Here is a 21,741-nt window from a genome sequence, read left to right as displayed (position 1 = left end):
ATGTGTAGGAAAGTGTACCTTTTAGACTTGGTTACCCCCACTTTTTGCCTTGTAATGATGCAACTTTGACAGAAGAGCACAGGATTTCTGCTATCCAGGTTCCCTGTGCCAGATCTTTCCCTAAATCTGTACAGTTGTTCCTTCAATTGGCAATACCGTTACCACTCCTGTAAGTCCCTAGTTCATGGTACCCATGGTACCTAGGGCATGGATGCTAAAGACGGTCCTTGAGCGCTGCAGCATGTATTGTGTCACCCTAACGGACCCCTCACCACACTCATGCAAACTGCTATTGCAGGCTGAGAGACATGGTGCAGACAAAAGTGAAAACATGACATGGCATATCTACTGTGTGCCATGCCTGCGAACACAGCATGCAATATATGTAAGTCACCCCTACATCAGGCCTTACAGCTCTAAGGCAGGTTGCATTATATTACAAGTGAAGACATATCTGCATAAGCATATATGCCCCTGTGATGTCCAAGATTCGACTTGGACATTGCCAGTGAACAGGGAAGCTATCTTGAGTATATGTCCAGTGCTCTGGTGATTACGGGTTCCCCAGCTACATGATGGCGTCACTGAAACAAAAGATTGATTCTAGTGATAGATGTATTATTACATGTACCTAGAAGGAACCCTCTAAAAACCTACCAACCTCTAGTGTACTGGCTGAGTGGTGTAGACCAGCCTGCCACCACAGACACGTTTCTGACCGTGTGCAGGTCAGAGCCCTGCTCTCAGAGGACCGAAACAAATGCCCGCTCCGTTCGGAGGTGTCACATCCTCCAAGCAGGATGGCTGAGAATCAGCATATCAAGGTAGGACGCTACAACGGTATCTTCCGTATTTGATATGCAGCCCAGGTTTCCCCCAGACAATGGAAATGCCCCCCCCTGCACCGGGCCCATTTGGATCCAGGACAGGTGGGAAAACTTGCTAGTCAGGAGGCATGTTTACTATCAAGCCAGTTCCACCTCTAAGGTGGGCTACCTGATGTGAACACAAACACTAGAATTGCAACATCTTGGTTTTTGGTGGAATTAGGTTCGATGGGTCAGGAATATGCCCATTTCCCACAGGAAGTGGTCATAGAGGGGATTTAGTCATAATAAAAGTGAGTAGCCCATTGTCTACCACTTGTCACTCTCCTGAATGCCCCTAAATTGAGTATTTAGAGACAACACTGGCAAACCCAGAAGAGGAGGACAAAGAAGAGCAATGAGAATTGAAGATATGATGTGGATGTCTTGGCACCAAACTCTGCCTGCACCAGTCTCAACAATCATGAAGAAATAGACTTTTTCTGCAGCTGAACCTATACCAGGAGCCCCGGTACACTGCCAGCCCTGTGGAAGAGGTGTGGCGCCGCAGCTAGGGAGACTGGCTCCGGAATCTGGGGATCACGGTTTGATCTCTGGCACCGGCGGATTAGCCCAGCACCATGTGACTCTGGGCAATAGCTTGCTTAATCTTCCAGACGGCCCCCAGCGCCTAGAGATCCTTATGGGCGATTGTGCGCTTTACAAATCTGGATTATTATTATTATTATTCCCAAATTGCCAGCACTCTCCCTTGGAGTACAGGAGCTACTCCACTGTAGTCCAAAGGCACCAAAACAGCAGAGTCTGGTTTACTCTACTCCACAGTCATACAACGGTCATACCAATAAAGCCCCTGGCAGGAAGGACACCGTGCTCCAGATCCGTCTCCCCACCAAGTGAGAAGACGCCAGGACCAACCGGAGCCGCATAGCACCAGTTCCCGTGGTACCATACCCCTTTCAGCAACCAAAGCCTGTTTGAGTCCAAACCTCTCAATTCTGCCTTGCTACGAGATATACTTTGGATACCGTGCCTCAAGAAGCTAGGCAATCTCGGACATGAATAAGTGCTCATTATGGTTCAAGTACTCATACAGATCATTATTTAACCATTTCCCCAAGTATTTAAAACATTTAGATTATCAAAACAGGCATGTTTTCTTATACCAGTTTATAAGAGCAGATGTTTGTTGCATTTGACTACACAGAAAGGATTATACACAGATACTATCAACACCAGAATTAATTTAAAGATCATTACACTATATCTTTGCATCTTTCACTGTCTGCTAGCAAAGTCCTTGCCTTAACAAAGAAGAAGGCAGCTACTTGGAAGTCAGACTTGCAATAAGTAGAAAATCTACAGAAGGGCTTAAAAGCACAGGTCACATATCAACTGGCAGCAGGTCTGCGCTACTGAATTAATCTAAAAACGCTCTAGAACTGGACAATACGTGCAGATTGCATACTAAATACTTTATTTGGGTCTAATGTTCAATAATAGCCTTTATTTATTTATTTTTTTACAAAAAAGGGAAAACTGAAATCCAAGCAATTTTTATTATCCAATGTTACCATGTCATTGATTTTTCCTTGATGGCCAGAAAACTTTCTGACGATCTTTCTTGTTTCCATGTCGAAAACACAAATGCAGAAATCATCACAAGCAATTCCCAGCATACCACTGCAAGCAAATAAAAGAAAAATAACAACATTGGAGACGTTTTCTATCACAATAATTAAATTACAGTAATGATGAAGCGGCTTTCTATAAACTGCCTATTTTTTCCTTAAAGTATCTGAAGAAGTGACAATGTTCATACTTCATCTGTATATATTTGGACAACAAAATGTATGGACTGTCGCTTGTAACTCGATTTCTCTTTTGGAGAATCTTACCGCAAAAAAGCAATGCAATTATAGATGTTAGCATGCTTGAAACCAACATCTTTCTAGGCTTAAACTATTCTTTGACAAGGATAATTGAAGGCCACATTAGAAAATCTGAAGACCTGGAGCCTCAAATGCCTACAAGAAATACAATTCCACATTTCCCTTTCTCTAAAGAGAACTAACAGGAAAAAGTTATCTTAATGAGCACGCTAGTAATCCTATGGCCTCTCATACTGAAAGCTCTTGAGAAAACTGCATTACTGCATGCCATTAAAAGAAACTGAAGATGAAACAATAAAATGTAGGTGTGTAAAGCTAAAAATGTGCCTTGTGTCACACAATAATAAAACACTGCTTTCTCTATAGTGGCCAGATACGCACCATCTCAGTTTCATCTAATGAACTAACCAATGACAGGTTGTGCCACTATGTAGGAGGAGAGAGATGAGATGGGTGGGTGGGTGCAAATAATAGCAGAGACTAGTAATACAATTGCCACCAGGTTCACTCTTTTCTTATTCCCCACGCGCACTCTAAACTATAATCAAATCATGAAGGCAGCATCACAACCATATCAATAACAGTAAAGGAAACAGTTAAGAATGCTCAAACTGTACATCATATAAGAAAACAGTAAGACTAACGCTTGCAAGTACGTGGGTTCAGTCAACAACGTATGAAAGATTTCCTTTGTTACCCATAGTGTAATACGAGAGGACATAATAAAAAAAATTACACAGACGTGAAAGGTGCAAGAAACAATGGTCATGTTTTCAAAATTGCTAGCACTAAGTAATGCCACACCATGCCAAAATGGCACAATGAGATGTTCTCTGAGCCATAATTCAAAGAGGGGGTATTTCAGATATGCCAAATGTATTAGTTCCTTAGTTTTAGACAGGAAATGCCTAGGATTTGATATAGAAACACAATTCACGTGATTGTGGTCATTAATTGTTAAGCCTACTTAGTAAGTGAAGAATGAGTGGAGTACCACAGTCACCACCGAAAATAGTGGAAGGCTTGTGCATAAAGCTACTGAGTAAGACATTAAAGTTCCACTACATAAATGTTTCCAAATAGTAGTTGAGGAAAACATGCTTAAGACTTTCAAAAGCCGACAAACCCCACTCAACAGACCTTGGAAAACACACCACTGTTTTCCTTTATATGTTTCAAAAAAGGTACTTTATGAGTGCGTTTGTCTTTCTAAAGGTTTAAGTTACTAGTGAAGACATTACAGTATAAGCCCAATGAGTCAAATGATTATTGAGTTTATTTATTTATTTATTTATTTTAACGACTTGTAGAGCGCCTGGTGACCCGAAGGCATCCCCGCGCTGTGATGATTTTGATATCCAGATGAGATGGAGGAGAAAAGGAAGAGGGGGGGACGTCATTTCGGGAATAGGAGTGTTTTCAATTGTTTCCTGAAAGTAAGATAGCTGGGTTCCAGTCTGAGGGTATGGGGGAGTGAGTTCCATCCGGTGGAAGCTTTCACAGAGAAGCGTCGGCCTCCAGTGCGTGTCTTTTTAAATTTGGGGATGTTGGCTAGGTGTTCATTCTCGGACCGCAGGGATCTGGGAGCTATATAAGGGGTTACCAGGTCGCTGAGAATCGGAGGGCCAGCTCCATTATTCAGTTTGTAGGCCGTGCACATGGCTTTGAATTCCACCCTTTGACGGACCGGGAGCCAGTGCAGGGCTTTGATGGCGGGTTTAGCTGACACTCTGGAGGGAAGGTTCATGAGTAGTCGGGCTGCAGCGTTCTGTGTTCGTTGTATTTTAGTCAAGGTGGCCTCTGGTGCTCCCAGGTAGACCATGTTACTATAGTCCAGCCGTGACAGTATTAGCCCTTGGACTAAAAGTTTCCTGGAGGCGGGCGGGAGTAGGGGAAGAATCTTGCGGGTGGTGCGCATGAGCGCAAAACAGGTTCCTGCAGTTTTGGCCGCTTGTGTTTTCATTGAGAGTTCGGGTTCTAGCCAGACTCCAAGGGTTTTGATTTCTTTTTTTGGGGTGGGAATTTCCCCGAACACGTCTGGCCAGGCTGATGGGGGGATGGTCACCCATTGCTTTCCCATGAGCATCACTTCGGTCTTCGACCCGTTTAATTGGAGTGATGATTTACACATCCAGCCATAGATTTCCGTAAGGCAATTTGCCAAATTGTCTGGGTGGTCGTCTAGTTGGGATAGGGAGACGACCAGCTGTGTGTCATCCGCGTAACTCACTATTTTGATGCCGAAGGGCGTCACCACGTCTTCAAGGGGGGCCATATAAGCATTAAAAAGCGTAGGGCTTAGAGATGATCCTTGGGGGACCCCGCTCGTGAGGGGGAGGGTGGAGGAGTGGTGGTTGCCGTCCCATACCTGGAACGTGCGCCGGCAAGGAAGGACTCTATCCACCTGAGCGCCATCCCGGTGAGCCCTGCTGCCGCCAGCCGCTGGAGGAGGACACGGTGGTTGACTGTGTCGAAGGCTGCACTTAGATCCAGGAGGATCACTGCTACTGACCCTCCTGAGTCCACAATGCGCCTTGCCTCCTCAATAACGGCCAGAAGGGCGGTTTAGATCGCAGCAACACAGTATCGGCTGTTTCATCTATTGTTGAGCCTTTGTTTGACCCAACTGTTCAGTACATGGTGTCTCTAGGCCATATTAAGAGAGAGCTATCGGAGCATGATCCAGGAAACTGCCACCCAACATGTAAAAGGTCCGAGAACCAGAACTGAGAAATCCGGAAGAGTTAGACTAAATTTCTTTTTTCTTTGTATTATAAAGAGAGAGGCAGGTGACAGAATGCGCCTGACAAACTGATCTGGAGGGCATCTCCAGCAGAGTAAAAATCTCAAATTATTAAATATTCTGAGAATTTCATGATTGATTAGCTCCCACATGCGAGTGTAATTTAATGCAGTCTGCTCAGCTGCCCAACTTTCACCCAGATCACTACTGCTAGATGGATGACAATAGTGACAATGTTGCAATAGTCAAAGATGTTGAATGTCTATCATCCTGCTGCTTGATATAAAACACATCACTGGTGTTTTATACAGAGATCTTGAAAAATTTCCCTTCAAGAAAAACTCAGCTCTGGTAGGTGAAGGGTCTGGCCAAAGCATGTATACAAAGAGGTTTTTGTAATCGATAACACAACAAAAGGCTAAAGCTGAAGAACTCAAATAGATGCCTTGATGAGATCTGCACTCAGCGTGCCATAGGGTAGACTTAACTTTGTCCTGAAAGTAACCAGGTGGATTGCCACGGTATAAAGGTGGACCTTTAATCTTCATTGATGGAGACAAACATTCCAAAATAAAATCAATGAGATAAGACCCAGATTGAGGACTCTTGTGGTATAGAAAGAATGTAGATGATGGGGCTTTATGCACCAACAGGGCTATGTTAATTTGTGCACCAGTGTTCAATGGCAGGTTGAGAAAAGTGAAATAATACCAAGGAGAAACATTTGCGTCAAGCACACAAGCAATTTCTTACAGAAATTCGGCTTTTGTTTGAAACCTAACATGTAATATATATAAGGTCCTACGAATAGCAAGGCTTTGCGCGATATTTGTTTTCACTTCAACTAAGCAAGGGCTCACTGTGCATGTTCTATTTTCTTACCTGTCTCTGTGGAGATGAATAATAGAAGAGGGTGAACTAAGTTCAGTGATGTGTACTAAATCTTTCGTCTTGAACTTCCAGCATTTAATGAGTCCATCACCACCAGCTGTGACAGCCAACTGGTTTAAGCCATCCACAGCTATACCTCTTACTGCACCCTTGTGAGCTTAGCCAGCGAAAAGGGAAAAAATGGAAAATATGGCAAATTTTTAATGAGCACTTAAAAAATACAATAAATATTTCACAAGGAACATAAAGACCACATACATAGTATATCATTTTTTTAATCAAGCAAACATGTTGCAACTTAATCATTACAGATCTAATTACACCAATATAAAAGGAACCTGGTGTTGGGTAAGTCAGTTCTATTAACAGTAAGTCAAACATTTCAACTTTAAAGTCTGTAAAATGAACATTTGTGCACCCACACATTTATGAATTAGAAATTAAGCTTATATTTCCTTTTTATAAAGTGTGTGCACACCTTAAATTATGATTGAAAATCGAATCAGTTGGGCCTTATCTTTCCAACACAGTTACAACTCGCCTGTACTTTTATAATTCTTACAATCATGGTAAATTTTTCTTAGCACGCTGCCAAAACGCTCTTTAAGCTAAGTTTTACAGTGATATAGATTAGAATTGGCAATAGTGACTCTAGATGTGATTCAGCTGAGGCTTAAAAAGGATATAGATTTTTAGGTCTCGCCTACGCAGTGCGCATGCACTGCATAGGAGACATTTAGCCGTTGTGCGGCTCTTTTTACAAAGCACATACTCGTGCTGGCATACTCCTTGCGGGAGTGCGCAGCGGCGCGCCACAAGCACAAGTATGTGCTTTGAATAAGAGCAGACGGCTCTCTCCAGCGCGCGGCCTCTCTCTCCCGCTGCAGCGCAAAGCATGCACGCTTGTTCACTCTTAAGGCTCAAACGTCATAGCGTTCTCGAGGCCAACGTGTAGATTTTGCAACCGAGACAAGTTCTCTTTAAAGTCCAGATTCACCACTTGAACGCATTGTGTTTTCGTCTTCAAAACCACAATGGATGTTGCCCTTCTCTGAAACCGTGGTCGGTGTGCTCATATACACGCTTTAAGAAAAAGTGAGTGAAAGACTCCCACTTGGTTATAAATGAGAAAACTTAATTTCCGCTCACTCCCCCAATATTCCAGCACTTGTCCTTTACTTGGCTCACCTGTGAGATCCAGAAGGTGCTGTGGTCTCTGTACTATTATTACCATTATTCCACGGTTAAATACTGTTCATGCAATTGGGAGGCTGTGTGGTGTGCCTCACAGTTACCGTTTAATCCTTATTGTTCCTATTTTTTGCAGTCTAAATGTCTTGCCACCTGTCCAGCACGCTCAAAACTGAAACGGAATGATTACACTTGTTCTGAAAATTCCATTGACAATGAAATGAAGGTAGAGAAGTTGCTCAGACTTCTTGAAGCAGTCGTTATGCTGTAAAATGGAACATTTAAGGGCTTCACAATGACTGCTTGGCATAGAGGCGCCTGTCCATCCTTGTTGAACAATACTGTCCTCTGCCGAGGGAGTGTGGCGCCATAAAATGGTGTGCTTACAAGTCAGAGTATTTTTCATTGAAATTGCGATTGTGAAGTCATTTCTTATCAACTCTCCTTTGTTATGTATTTGGTTTCTCTTCATATCAAATAGTAATTTAGCCAGGTCAGTGTATCCTAAAGACACATTGAACATTCAAACATCCAGGTACACACTTTATATTTTCTGCACTTCATATGTATTTCCGATCGTTTTGGTTGTACTTACAATAGTTAGACACTTTTTGTGAACTGTCACTAAGTGGGAGGCAGGCTTCAAATTCAGGGCCAAATCGAAGCAAACCTTAATATACAGCCCCCCCTATATATTTTCATGTAAAGGCACATTTTAGGTTTATAATCTTTGTTTTTAATAAGGTCATGTTTGTATAGCTGTTTTTCTTTCAGTGGTGTATTTTAGTGGGCAGAATTGGAAACCCAGACACACAATATAGATAAATTAGCATTTTTTCATACGCACCCAGGCTCCTCCTTCGCCAACCACGTGTTTCTACTGGTGTGCCAGAAAAAAACGGCACAAAGTCATACATTGATTTAAGCTTGCATTTATGCACAATATTTGCTGCACGTACTTCGCTATTCAGGGTCTCCCAGAGCACAGATGTACTTTTTGTGATTAGATGCCATGAATGAGACTTTCTGTAATTTAATGTATGTTAAGAACTCCGTGCCTTGAGCTGCTGTGCATGCCATTTTCCAAAATCGATATTGATGATGTTTCCAGTGCCCATTTCTATCATTGGATGTCTCTGGTTTTAGATGTTACTCTGTTAGGGTGTTGTTACATGGTACTTTCTAAAACTTGATTTCTTCAGGTGTTATCATTTCTACTGACAGGAGCCGTTTCTTGTAATGCTACAAGCGCCCTTCTCTGGCTTTTAGTATTTCAATATTAAAATGCCATCTTCGGACGGTTGGGCAGCAAGTGTCATGTGATGTTACAAGTACCCGTTTCTAGCAGTGGAAGATGTTGGGTTCTATGCTTTCAAGTTACTGAAAACAAGTATCTGGGGTTATTACAAGTGGTACTATTTAACTGTGAATGCTTTGGGTTGTTTAAAGTTCTATCTGCTGACAATGAGTGCCTGGGATATATTACCTGCCCTACTTATTGATAGTAGATGTTATGTTTGCCAGTTCCTCAGATTGGAGGCCTTAGGATGATATCATTGCCACTTCCTGACACTGAGTGTCTGATGCTACAAGTACCACCTGCCTCAACATTCATTAGTAAATCAGACCATTTTAAGATGGCTGCTACTTATAAAGTGTACACAGTCTGCAGCAGTTGTGTGGCCCTTCAACCCCTGGGGGCACAGCACACAGGATAATGTGCTGCATGGCTAAATGCTTACAAGGTCCCAAAGGCGAGACCTATTGGCTTTGCCAATGCTGGTTTGATTTGCTAGTATGACAAAGCTTATGAAAGTTCAATCAATCAATCAATCAATGACATTTATATAGCGCGCTACATACCCGTAGGGTCTCAAGGCGCTGGGGGAGGGGGGGTGCCGCTACTGCTCGAACAGCCAGGTCTTCAGCTTCTTCCTGAAGGAGAGGTGGTCTCGGGTCAGGCGCAGGTCGGTCGGGAGGGAGTTCCAGGTCTTGGCGGCCAGGTAGGAGAAGGACCTTCCTCCTGTAGTCGCTCTTCGGATGCTGGGGACGGCGGCGAGGGCGTGGTTGGCTGATCGGAGGTGGCGTTTGGGAGCGTAGAAGTTGATCCGGTTGTTGAGGTAGCTCGGGCCTTGGTCGTGTAGGGCTTTGTGTGCGTGGGCGAGGAGGCGGAAGGTGATTCTTTTGTTGACGGGGAGCCAGTGAAGGTCTCTCAGGTGTCCGGAGATGTGGCTGGTTCGTGGGATGTCGAGGATGAGTCTGGCTGAGGCGTTCTGGATCCGCTGGAGTCTCTTCTGGAGCTTGGCGGTGGTACCGGCGTAGAGGGCGTTGCCGTAGTCCAGTCGGCTGGTGACGGGGGCCTGGGTGACGGTCTTCCTGGTCTCAGTGGGGATCCACCAGAAGATCTTCCGTAGCATGCGTAGGATGTTGAAGCAAGCCGAGGAGACGTTGTTGACTTGTCTGGTCATGGAGAGGGAGGAGTCCAGGATGAAGCCCAGGTTGCGTGCATGGTCTGTCGGTTTGGGTGCGGTGCCCAGGGCGGGAGGCCACCAGGAGTCGTCCCAGGCGGAGGGTGAAGAGCCCAGGATGAGGACCTCCGTCTTGTCAGAGTTCAGTTTCAGGCGGCTGGTCGTCATCCACTCGGCTACTTCTTTCATCCCTTCGTGCAGGTTGGCTCTGGCGGCGGCGGGGTCGTTGGTCAGGGAGAGGATCAGCTGGGTGTCGTCGGCGTAGGAGATTATGCTGAGGTTGTGTTGGCGTGCGATGGCCGCGAGGGGGCTCATGTAGACGTTGAAGAGGGTGGGGCTCAGCGAGGATCCTTGGGGGACGCCGCAGATGACTTCGGAGGCCTCTGACTTGTACGGTGGTAGGCGGACTCTCTGTGTTCTGCCGTCGAGGAAGGAGATGATCCATTCCAGCGCCTTGTCCTGGATTCCGACGTTGCTGAGGCGCTGTACTAGGGTGCGGTGGCAGACAGTGTCGAATGCCGCGGAGAGGTATAGGAGGATGAGGGCCGCTGTTTCTCCGTTGTCCATCAGGGCTCGGATGTCATCGGTGGCGGCGAGGAGGGCGGTCTCGGTGCTGTGATTGGCTCGGAAGCCGGACTGTGAGGGGTCGAGGGATCCATTCGTCTCGAGAAAGGCGGTCATCTGCTTGTTGACGGTCTTCTCGATGACTTTGGCGGGAAACGGGAGGAGCGAGATGGGGCGGTAATTCTTGAGTTCGGTGGGGTCCGCTGTGGGTTTCTTGAGTAGAGCGGTGAGTTCGGCGTGCTTCCAGCTCTCGGGGAAGGTGGCAGTGTCGAAGGATGTGTTGATGATGTCTCGCAGGTGGGGTGCGATGACGGCATCGGCCTTGTTGAAGACGTGGTGAGGGCAGGGGTCGGTCGGTGATCCGGAGTGGATGGAGTTCATCGTGCGGATGGTGTCTTCGGTGCTGATCGGGGTCCAGGCGTGAAGGGTGGTGGTGGGGGGTGGTTGTTCGGTCTTGGTGTGCGTTGTTTGGTTGTTGAAGCTGTTGTGTATGTCCTTGATCTTGTTGTGGAAGTATGAAGCGAGGGAGTTGCAGAGGTCTTGCGATGGGGTGATGTCGTTGTTTCCTGCGCTGGGGTTGGAGAGCTCTTTCACGATGTTGAAGAGTTCCTTGCAGTTGTGTGCGTTGTTGTCCAGCCGGTCCTTGAATGCAGTTTTCTTGGCGGCGCGGATCAGCTGGTGGTGCTTCCGGGTGGCCAGCTTGAAGGTGGTCTTGTTGTCTGGTGTGGGATCCCTTCTCCAGACTTTCTCGAGGGCTCGGCAGTTCTTCTTGGAGCTCTTGAGTTCGTCGGTGAACCACGGGGCTTTCTTGCTGCCGGGTCTGCTGGGCGGGGTCCTCATCGGGGCGAGCTCGTCCGCGCAGATGCTGATCCACTTCGTGAGGTTGTCGGCGGCCTGGCTGGGGTTCGCTGAGCTGGCAGGAGGGTGCTGGCTCAGGGAGGTGGCGAGCTGGTCTGCTGTGATCTTGTTCCAGCTTCTGCGGGCGGCCTGTTGCTGGTGGTGGTGGGTCGTCGTTCTCTTGAAGGTGAAGTGGACGCAGCTGTGGTCCGTCCATTGCAGCTCTGTGGCGTGGCTGAAGTCGATGTCTGAGCTGGAGGAGAAGACTGCGTCGAGTGTGTGTCCGGCGAGGTGGGTGGGGGTGGACACCAGCTGCTTGAGTCCAAGATTGGCGAGGTTGTCGAGCAGGGTGCTGGTGTTGCGGTCGTTGTTGTTCTCCAGGTGGAAGTTGGCTTATGGAAAATAGCTAACACTTATGTTATCTAGCACATGTTCTTATTTCACATTTTATGCGGAATGGTCACAGAAGTGGTCCAACTTATTGAAGGTGATCAAGAAACCGGTCCTAGGATGCTTGTTTCCAGTCCAGGGAGGATCTGGCTTGGCAGTTCGTGCTGGACGGTTCCCATGGGGCACAGGGTCAAGACTGATTTGCATACGGCTGGGTTCAAATTGGAATGGCATGGTGAACAAAAAAACGATGGATTTAGGCTCAGATCTCTGTACTGGGGTGAATGTTTTTTCTAGGGCTTTGTAGCACAGGGTTCATGAATGTGTTATTGTCAGTAAGTGGGACAACAATATTTTGCACATATAAACCATTAGTCATGGAACTATTGCTACCCATGAATGTGGTGCTCTAGAGATACTGCTTGGCTTAAAATTCCTGACACACACAGGCAGGCATATCGTTTAAGGAGGAGGTCTTTATTATTTGGAACCAACATGTGTTGACTCTACACACTATACAGTTAATGGACATATTGTAAACAAACTTCCCTTCCTGTGCAGGTTCTCTTTCTGCTATTATCTATGCTGTTTACTGGCTTCTGTTTAAATAAATCCTCTACAGTCTTAGAAATTCCATCTCCTACACCACATTCTTTGTCTCTTAGTCCTGGAGACCATGATAGGATTACATCAGATAGTGATGGCCAGTAGGCAGGTGGTTTGTATATTAGTACAGTCCATTCAAATAAAGTCAAACCGTTGCCAATTGACCAATGCATCCTTAGAAAATTTACTGGGGCTACTAATGGAGTTCTTTTCCTATTCTGGAATTCCGCTGGCCTGAAATCTAAAATCTTTCTTCCCGATTGTAATTCTTTCATTGAGCTGTATAACATCTGTTTGTTTCAAGAAACCTAGAGTGTGGAACCGGTTTTCAAACTTGGTTACTTTAATTAATTTATTCCCGCTATCTGTGGACCAGCTGTCTGTCTGTGGGTCTTAGATTCTGAGGTAGAATGCTTTAGTAGTAAAGTCCAATTGCTTAACATTGATTCCCCAGACATTCTGACTATTCACCTTGTGGCTGGAAGAGAGAGGCTAATGGATATCAATATATTTAATATACATTCCAGAGGTGTTCTGGTGGCTTAAGATCTCACACTATCACAGTTTCGGAGGAATTCCTGTCAGCCCGAACTCTTAACCCAGGTTTGATTTTAGGAAGTGATTTCAATACCACGTTTGAGCCTTTAAATAATGACTTGAGATGTAGGTAATGAGGATGAGGTATGGGGTATACCAAAGCTTGATGTTCCCCCAGTACTAAGGTGGATGGAGGCTGCTCTACCATTTAAAGCACAAACGTAAAATTTTGGCTTGATAGCCAATGGGCAAGCCCTCTCTGAAAGACAGGGTGCTGGCACGTATAAGGACGCACTCCACTCTAGTCAAATTTATTATATCCTTTTAGACCTCCGTCTTTGGTCCTCTCTCATTCATATGTCTGTTATAAATAGGATTGAGAGTGATCATGATCCATTGAGTCTCACTTTGAATTCTCTTTGCCCCAAACTAAGACCCGATTGTTCGTCTATAGTCGTAACGTGGAAAGTGATATCAACGACTGACATGCAACGGCTCAAATGTTCCCAGGTCGTTGAGTCACCATTGATCTTTGATCAAATAAGTATGGATCAAAAGGACTCTGACTGATTTAAGTCTTTTGGCCTCTAAGTCATTAGGTAGTTTTATGACCACGATTGCTCTGCATAATGTGTTTTTCTAAGAAAATATTGACATATTTTGTGGTTCCTTGCACTAACTATAAAAAAATCCCTCAAAGAGCACAAGTGGTTTAACATGGGATGCAGATGTTTTCGTAGAGCTCTTGATGGGCACTAAGGATGTGGTAGAAATATTTCATGGCCAGGAAGATATACAAAAGGGCCCAGTTTAAAGCTAAGAAGGCTTGCAATGAAAGTAGATGGAAGGACCTTAAACAGGCCTGCTCCCATAAGGACTACACTGGGTTTTGGACCCTTGTTAAACGAGGGAGGGATGTACTTGTGGATTCCGTGCACATTAATATAAATCCGCAATCATGGATTGAGCACTTTTCTAGTCTTTATTCTGGTACTGTTTCATAGAATGAACTGCGAAGGGAGACAAAGGCAAGTGAAGATTTTATTGATATAAAGGACCTGTTCTTTACCATGAGTGATATTATGTCAGCCTTACTGCTATAACTAGAGGTAGAGCACCTGGTTTGGACGGCATACCCGATGACATTGTATGAAATAGATACATGAGCATAATACATCCTATTGTTGGCAAATGCAAAATTAGGTGGTGCCCCGATCCAGGTTTTATAGACTGGAGCAGAGATCATCCCATTATACAACAAGCATTGGCACAGCCAATAGGTCTCGCATTTGGGACCTTATACGTGTTTAACCATGCAACAGTTCATGTTGTTGCACCAAGGATATTGTGCTGCATAACTAAACACTTATAAGGTCCGAAAGGCGAGGCCTATTTGCTATGCCAATGCTTGTTTTATTTGGGCTTAGCTACGTTGTATTGCAGGCTTTATTCACCAGCCGCTGTATTTTTACAACATTTAGAACACAGAAATTTTGGGGGACTAATTCTTCAGAAAGAGAACGCTTTGTGTCTCATCTACGAGAAACAATACTTTGGGATACCTAGTGGCTGGCACATTATACTTTACCATTATTTCTTGGACAAGGGAACATTGTTTAAGCATTTCTGGCAGCTCTTTTTGGGGACATGAGGAGTAAAATAAAATATATATATCTTCCCACATTATTGCAGAGCACTATTTCTGCAGCACCATGATGTTTTCTGAAGAAATTTTCTGAGATGGGAGAAAATGATTTCTACTTCGCACCCAGTGATTCTGCTGAGCAGAACATCCATCCAAGGACTGACCTGCATATTAAGTACTACCCCATTTATAGCGCCTCTTCTTTTAGAAGCTCCTGCTGCAGTAAATGTTGTCTGTGAAGCGCTCTCCAAAGCATCGGAACCCTTTACTGGATGAAAATTATATCATGTGTACCTTTTTTACCTTCCTGGTTCTATTGTAAAATGCTCTGACACCTTTGGGTAAAGTTTGCGCTATATAAAACTGCATTCAATAAATGAATAAAACAGGCAGATGCCTTTTTGGGTGCTAGGGGGAAGGGTGGGGGTTATAGGGCGATAGTTCACTTGGATGCCGATTGAGCTTTTTGATGAATTCAAGGAGAAATGGGCAGTAGTGTAGGCAGTATGCGCTATCTGGGCACCCCGTGTGCGCAGTGACTTACAGCCTGGCGTAGCTGCGCCAACCTTCCGGAATTCAAACCTTTCTAAGAAACTTCCAGAACACCCCAGTTTAAAAAACATGAAAATACTCTGCAACCATGGAAAGCATCCTTCCTCCTTAGAACCCTCAAACTTTATTTGCAATACTGGTCGATAAATACAATACTTTGTTGTTTTTTTTTTGCTGTTTTTTTATGTAGCGCGAACTCGAGCTGAAGATATCGGGGCGCTCTATGCGATCACCAGTTGATTTGCAGACAGACACATTCATTTTAGGCATGGAGAGATTTGTCCAGATTTACAGGATGCTGAGCCTCCCGCCGAGACCGGAACTGGTTCTTCAGCTTCACAGTCAGCCGCTCTAGCCGATACGCCTCCATTAATAGGCTCTGAAAGTGACACTAGAAACTAGTGCGGGAAACTAACCGCAAAAGGCTTCTAACTAAAATTTGTCATTAGGAGTAGCTGCACTAGTTGGAAATTGAAAAAAGGTACACCCGCTGCACAACTACTAAAAAGAATAATAGCGCAGAGTTCATTACTGATTACACTTCTTGGTATAGAAAGCGGAAACAAACACAACAACCACCAAACCGCTCACAAAGACATTACCGCACACGGGTACACGCAAACACACCCACACGCGAGCACACACACGTACGTTCTACTAGAAAGTCATATACCTAAATATATTGAAGTACAGGGCCCACATAGATATACATACAAGGCATAACTATGGCATTAACATAGGCAAATGCACAGTCAGAGAGGCATTAAAGGCACACACAGTCAAACACGAATAAAGACACAGACGCAGGCAAACAGGTGAGGGCACAGGCATCCAATCTTCACTTCCCTGGAAGCACCAGAAAGCTAGAATTACTCCAGCATAAATATTAATGGGCCTGGGGATATCAACTCAATGTACAAGGTGCTGACAGTAATACTCCTAATTACAGTAAAAACTAGAACTGCCATCTTAAAAAGTAATACTGTACTGTGTCAGTGCTTGGAGATCATTCAAGGGGACTTCCCATTCAAGTACAGAGACTGCACCAGGCCAGTAACCCATGGCTTCAATCTGCCACCAGATTACTTTGTCAGACAGGTTTCACGTTACAAGATACATTCAGACAAATGTATAGCAGACCAGGGCATGTGACCAGCACTCCAAGAAGTTCAGAAGTTTAAGGGATAGAGATTTGTTTTATACCCACGTAATGGAAGCATGAGCAGTCACAGAGGAGAAAGTTTGCATTTTTATGTCGATTGCAGGGTTCAGACATAACCACTGAAGGCATCACGTTTCCTAAGCAGGTCGATGTTTACCCACCTCCATAGCTGTGTAGAAGGTGTGCTGGAGCCAAAGTGTGAAATTCTACCGGGCCATGTTCACCACGCGCACCCCAGACTATGAGCACATCTCCTGCACGTGCTTCAAGAGCAAGCAGCCTGACCGCACACTAACCCTCGCTGCCATGGGAGCAAACCTCCACCCTTAACTCTGAGTCACTTCAAAAACGCTTCGCAGATTGTTTTGACGGGAGACCCGTCGGGCTTTGCAGCACCGGCCCGATGTGGAGTAAAAGCCCGATGATGAAGCATGACATCCTCCGGGGTGTGTGAGGGCAACTAAGAGGCAAGACTCGGCCCTCCCCTTCGGGATTGGATCTTGATATTGGGGATGAACCTCTGCCTCTCTCTCTTTCCTCCTCCTCTCACCATCTACTCTATTGTCAATCTTTCTTTTTGTTGATTGGGTGACACTGTGCACCCTCAATTCGGAACAGTGTCCCCTATGACTTAACAGTAATTTGTGGAGCACAGATACTGGACCTAAACAGGCTCCTGGTCCCCCCTCTCTCCTTTGTGGACTTTCCCCTCTCAGACGAATTTCCAGAAGAAGGTGTCTACAATTGATCAAATCTTCTATTTCCTTTTACTTTATTGGACAACTGAGACGGTCGGTGGAGGAACACTTTATGATGCCTTCGTCGACCTGAAGCCCGCCTTCAATCTGGTCCCGCATGACGAGCTAGGGCAAGTCTTGAATAGCCTTGGTCTTCCCGACAAACTTCTGCAACTCCTGACTCGTCTCCATGACGGAAACTTCATGCTGGTCCGCTGGGGTTCTCAAGGACAGGTGACAGAATGTTTCTCAATCACAAAGGGTGTTCGTCTGGAGTGTGGGATGGCTCTGACCCGATTTTCGCTCTCTCAATGATGTTGTCTCCTACCTGTCCTTCCTCCATACTGACACTCCATCTCTGGCGGGTATCAAGACACCGATCCTTTTCTTCGCGGATGATACCTTATTGATTTGCATAACCCTGAGTGGTTTACAACATGCATTATATTGTTTTTTAGTATTTTGCTCCCTTTGAGGTTTGAAAATCAATTGTGCGAAGACAGAGATAATGTTCTTCAATAAGCACAGATCTTTCAAAGGGAAACTTAAATTAGGGTGTGAGCCAATCGATAGTCAATCACAAATAGCTAAAATTCTCTACACTATTTCCTCGAACCTTTCAAGGAAACCCCAGCTGAATCTACTAACTCTTAAGCACAGACAAATATTAGGAGCTAAAGTCCCATTGCTCCCATTTTGCGGATCAATGATGCCAAAGCCATTGGTGCATATTTTTATGGCACAGAGCTATGGGGTTTTTCAGATATTTCCTCGCTGAGATCAGAAAAACGCTTTTCGTGGACTTTGGTTAATTTACCGCAAAGTACCCACCTAAACCTTTGTTGTTGGACGTGGGACAACAACCATTGCCAGATAGAGTCAAATTGTGGCCTTTGTTATTCTGGAGAAGGCTGTGGTTTCAGCCCAAGCTGGCACATTATGGTGATGCATTAAAGGATGTGATTACTGCAGCTAAATTCTGTAAAATCCCATGGCTGAGACAGGTTCACAAGTTGCTTGTAGCCATTAGTGTTGGGGATTATTGCTTAATCCACTTCTAAGTCTGCCTCTAACATCAAGGTTGTTGAAGGCCCATTATGGGCAGTGAGTAGAAGAAAATGCATTTAGATCGAGTATTGGTCACTCACTGATGGCTTTAATGATTTTAAATCCATATTCTATCTGGAACCATACCGGGATTAAATTACTGTACCTTTAAACAGGAAATTATATTTTTAATTTAGGACAGGTAAACTGCCTCTAACGACACTGCTAGATGGTTCCCTGACAAAGATGATGTTTGTCCAATATGCAAAGATGCCCCTGAATCTGTTGGTCACGTTTTCTTTGCCTGCTTCAGATATGGCGGCATTCGTCGCTCATGGATTAAAGCCATATGCAGGCTGATGGGGACTCGCAGTAGTCAACCAGCCCTCAGGATGCAGAGATCGAATCAGGCACTTGCATGTACTGTTGCCAAGTTTCTGTGTAAAATGTTGGTTATTTGCACAAAGGCAATAATAAATGCTGCTTGACCCCACTGACGTATTTTAATCTGTTTGAGCAGTCATTACATCAGTTGACCATGTCCATTTATTGTGAATATATATGTGGTGATAACCCTTATACCTGCCTATATACCCCTGGATCCCAAAGGAACTTGCTACTATTCATTTCATTTGTTCGGTTTTTGTATGTAAATAGAGAATGTAGCGGTCTAATCAATTTCTTAAACTCTGATCTGTTTTCAATGATGATATTTTGTAATGTATAGCTCTTACTTTATATTCTTTTATCGTGCTCTATAGAAGTTGCATTTTATGAGCAATGTTGTATCTGTTAAATGCTCTTATGACTTGTACAGTCGAATAAAGCAGTAATTGATTGATTGTTTACAGGCTGTAGTTTTATATGGAAAGTTTTGGTGTAGCACCGCCACTATAATCTTAACTGTCAGCCTGTTTTTTTAAACTTTTCTCCTGCATTTCATTTATCAACTGCTCCCGATGATTGTGCTGCTCCAGAGATACTGCTTTGCAGAAAATTCCTGACACTCAGGCAGGCTTGCCGTTTAAGGAGGAGGTCTTTATTATTTGGAACCAACATGTGTTGTCTCTACACACCATACATTTAATGGACGTATTGAAAATAAACTTCCCTTCCTGTGCAATTTCTTGAGCCAGTTTGTTTCACAGGTCTGGAAGATGATGAATACGTTACTCTAAGTTACTCAATTTTCTCTAAATGGTGGCTGTCTTAACAGCTAAGGAGTCCTTGCAATATGGTAATCCGCTGGGTCATTGCAGCCTATTATGCTACTCTTTACCCAACTCCCACAATCTGTTTGCTTTCTTATCTAAGAGTAGACTTTAGGACTGTCTTGAGCACTGGAAGGTACTGGTTGGACAGTCTCCAGAAGGAAGTATTCCTCGTCCAAGTGCTTAGCGAATCCATGTTGTACTGCCATTTCTGTATGACTGCCTGATATGCTTATGTGTTATCTGGGAGGAGCTGACTTTGTAATTACACCATGCATCATCTTGTTCTGCAATCGGTGGTGTTTTATCTTGCACCTTCACTTCTGAGCTGGTGTCATGTGTTGGTTATGAGCAACAGCCCTTGGGAGTTCATTTAGATTTTGTAATCTATTGAAAAATATTTGATCTTCTCAAATTGACTCTTCAAACGTTGGCTTGAATTTCTTTTACTAGCAGCTGCAGCTGGCTTTCAGGCTGGGCAACAATATGAACTGTGCCTGGGTGAATATGGATGCTTCACTGTTTTTTTCAATTGTAAATTGTATTTGATAGCACTTACTACCCAAGCAGCACTCTACTCTGGAACCCAAGGTTAGAGGTAAATAGGCAATAGATTAGTAATATGACCTCCATTTTCTTAGTAGGATTAGTTGTGCTCTCAAGTTTTCATGCATTTACTCTAGTGTTTTAAGAAGGGATAGGTTAACTGAAATGGATTAGTTCAGAAAAGAAGTCAGAGACTGAGGGCCAGATGTACGACGGTTTATGCATGCGCAAACGGGTTTGCAAACCCGTTTGCGCATGCAAAAACCAATAGGGGTATATACCATACCAAAATAGCGAGTCGCACCGGGCTGCATTTGAAAAAAAACTGCTTTATTTAAAAGCAGTCCCAAACATGGTGGTCTGCTGAGCCCAGCAGGCCACCATACCTGGGAGGGCCTGCCATTCCCAATGGGGTCGCAAAACGAGAAGAGGATCATTAATATTCACAAGCCTCTCAATTTACGACCCCATTGAGAATTGCTAACAGTGTGTTACACACTGTTGTATATCCAAAATAGCGCCTCGCAAATTGCGGGTCGCAAAAGACTCACACTTTGCGAGGCGCTATTTTGGGCAACGTACATCTGGCCCAAAGAGTGGTGAACATGTACGCCTGTTATTTGGATACATAGGCAGATAGAGAGAAGTTTGGTAAGCATATATACGAGTCCCTTGTAAACTGACATTTTTGTGGTAAGTCAGAGAGGAAGAAATGGGAGAAGTGTTCCGAGCGTAGTGGGAAAAGGCAAGACTTAATCCAGCTGAATCGGAGACCAGAGACAGTTCCTAAATTGGTTAGAATCTAGCCAATACTGGAGTGACCTCCTGTCAGGTGTTTATAGTAGAACAGGACATCGTCCACTTAGAAAGGGAGGGCATGGATTCTATCTGGTAGTGGGATTGCCCCTCGGCACCCCTCAAAGACAGACCCTGGCCGCCAGGGGCTCAACTGCTAGTGAAAATAGGAGGGGTGACAGAGGTAGCCCTGTTTAGTGCCCCTGCCTACTAGGATAGGGGCAGATATCATGCCAGTTTACTCTAATCTAGGGATTTGTGTAGAAGAGTCAAATTACCTTAATAGTGCAGGCTTCAAACCTGAAACGGGCGAGGACCTGGACGAGGTAATCCCAGCGAAAGGTACTGCACACCTTTTCCAGGTCTAGTACGAGTGCAGCTGCTTGGGGCCATTGTGATCTTCCAGCTTCCATTACTCCATATAATCGTCAGATGTTTACAGAGATGTACCATCCCGGGATGAAGCTGCTGTGATCAGCCCGATACAAAATGGGATGATGGACGGAGCGTTTGAACAAATCAAACACTCACCCCCAGTCAACTGATCTGGGTTTAATCCATCACCATTCTTTAGTTCACTCAGCCACCCCAGATCAGACATGGCTATATGCAAATCAGTCTGACCCTGTGCCTCATGGGAACAGCCCAGCCCGAACTGCCAAGCCATGTCTTCCCTGGACCGGAAACAAGCATCCTGGGACCGGTTTCGGATTCATAATCCTCATCAGCCAGGCTATCTTGAATCCAGTGGCCAAGTGAACAAGGGACTCACGTCTGAGCATACCCTGCCACACTTAGGGCGAACAAAGCGATACAAAAGGGGATGATGGACGGAGCGTTTGAACAAATCAAACACTCACCCCCAGTCAACTGATCTGGGTTTAATCCATCACCTTTCTTTAGTTCACTCAGCCACCCCAGTTCAGACATGGCTATATGCAAATCAGTCAGACCCTGTGCCTCAAAGGAACAGTCCAGCCCGAACTGCCAAGCCATGTCTTCCCTGGACCGGAAACAAGCATCCTGGGACCGGTTTCGGATTCATAATCGTCATCAGCCAGGCTATCTTGAATCCAGTGGCCAAGTGAACAAGGGACTCA

The 21,741-nt window shown here is 44.8% G+C and overlaps 1 protein-coding gene across 1 annotated transcript in view; it reads right to left on the bottom strand.

The window, feature by feature from the left end:
* WDR36 (WD repeat domain 36) overlaps positions 1-21,741 on the bottom strand; it is a 433,115-nt gene that overhangs the window by 172,950 nt on the left and 238,424 nt on the right. The window contains exons 14-15 of the mRNA XM_078675494.1: positions 6,345-6,510; positions 2,402-2,510 (exon numbers count right to left, since the gene is read on the bottom strand). Coding sequence (XP_078531620.1) covers positions 2,402-2,510; positions 6,345-6,510 — 275 coding nt within the window. The remainder of the gene's footprint in view (positions 1-2,401; positions 2,511-6,344; positions 6,511-21,741) is intronic.

The sequence above is a fragment of the Lissotriton helveticus genome, chromosome 2_1 (genome assembly GCF_964261635.1).
Source record: "Lissotriton helveticus chromosome 2_1, aLisHel1.1, whole genome shotgun sequence".
NCBI lineage: Eukaryota > Metazoa > Chordata > Amphibia > Caudata > Salamandridae > Lissotriton > Lissotriton helveticus.
Note: the sequence above shows the minus strand (reverse complement) of the source record. Positions and strands in the feature narration are given on the sequence as shown.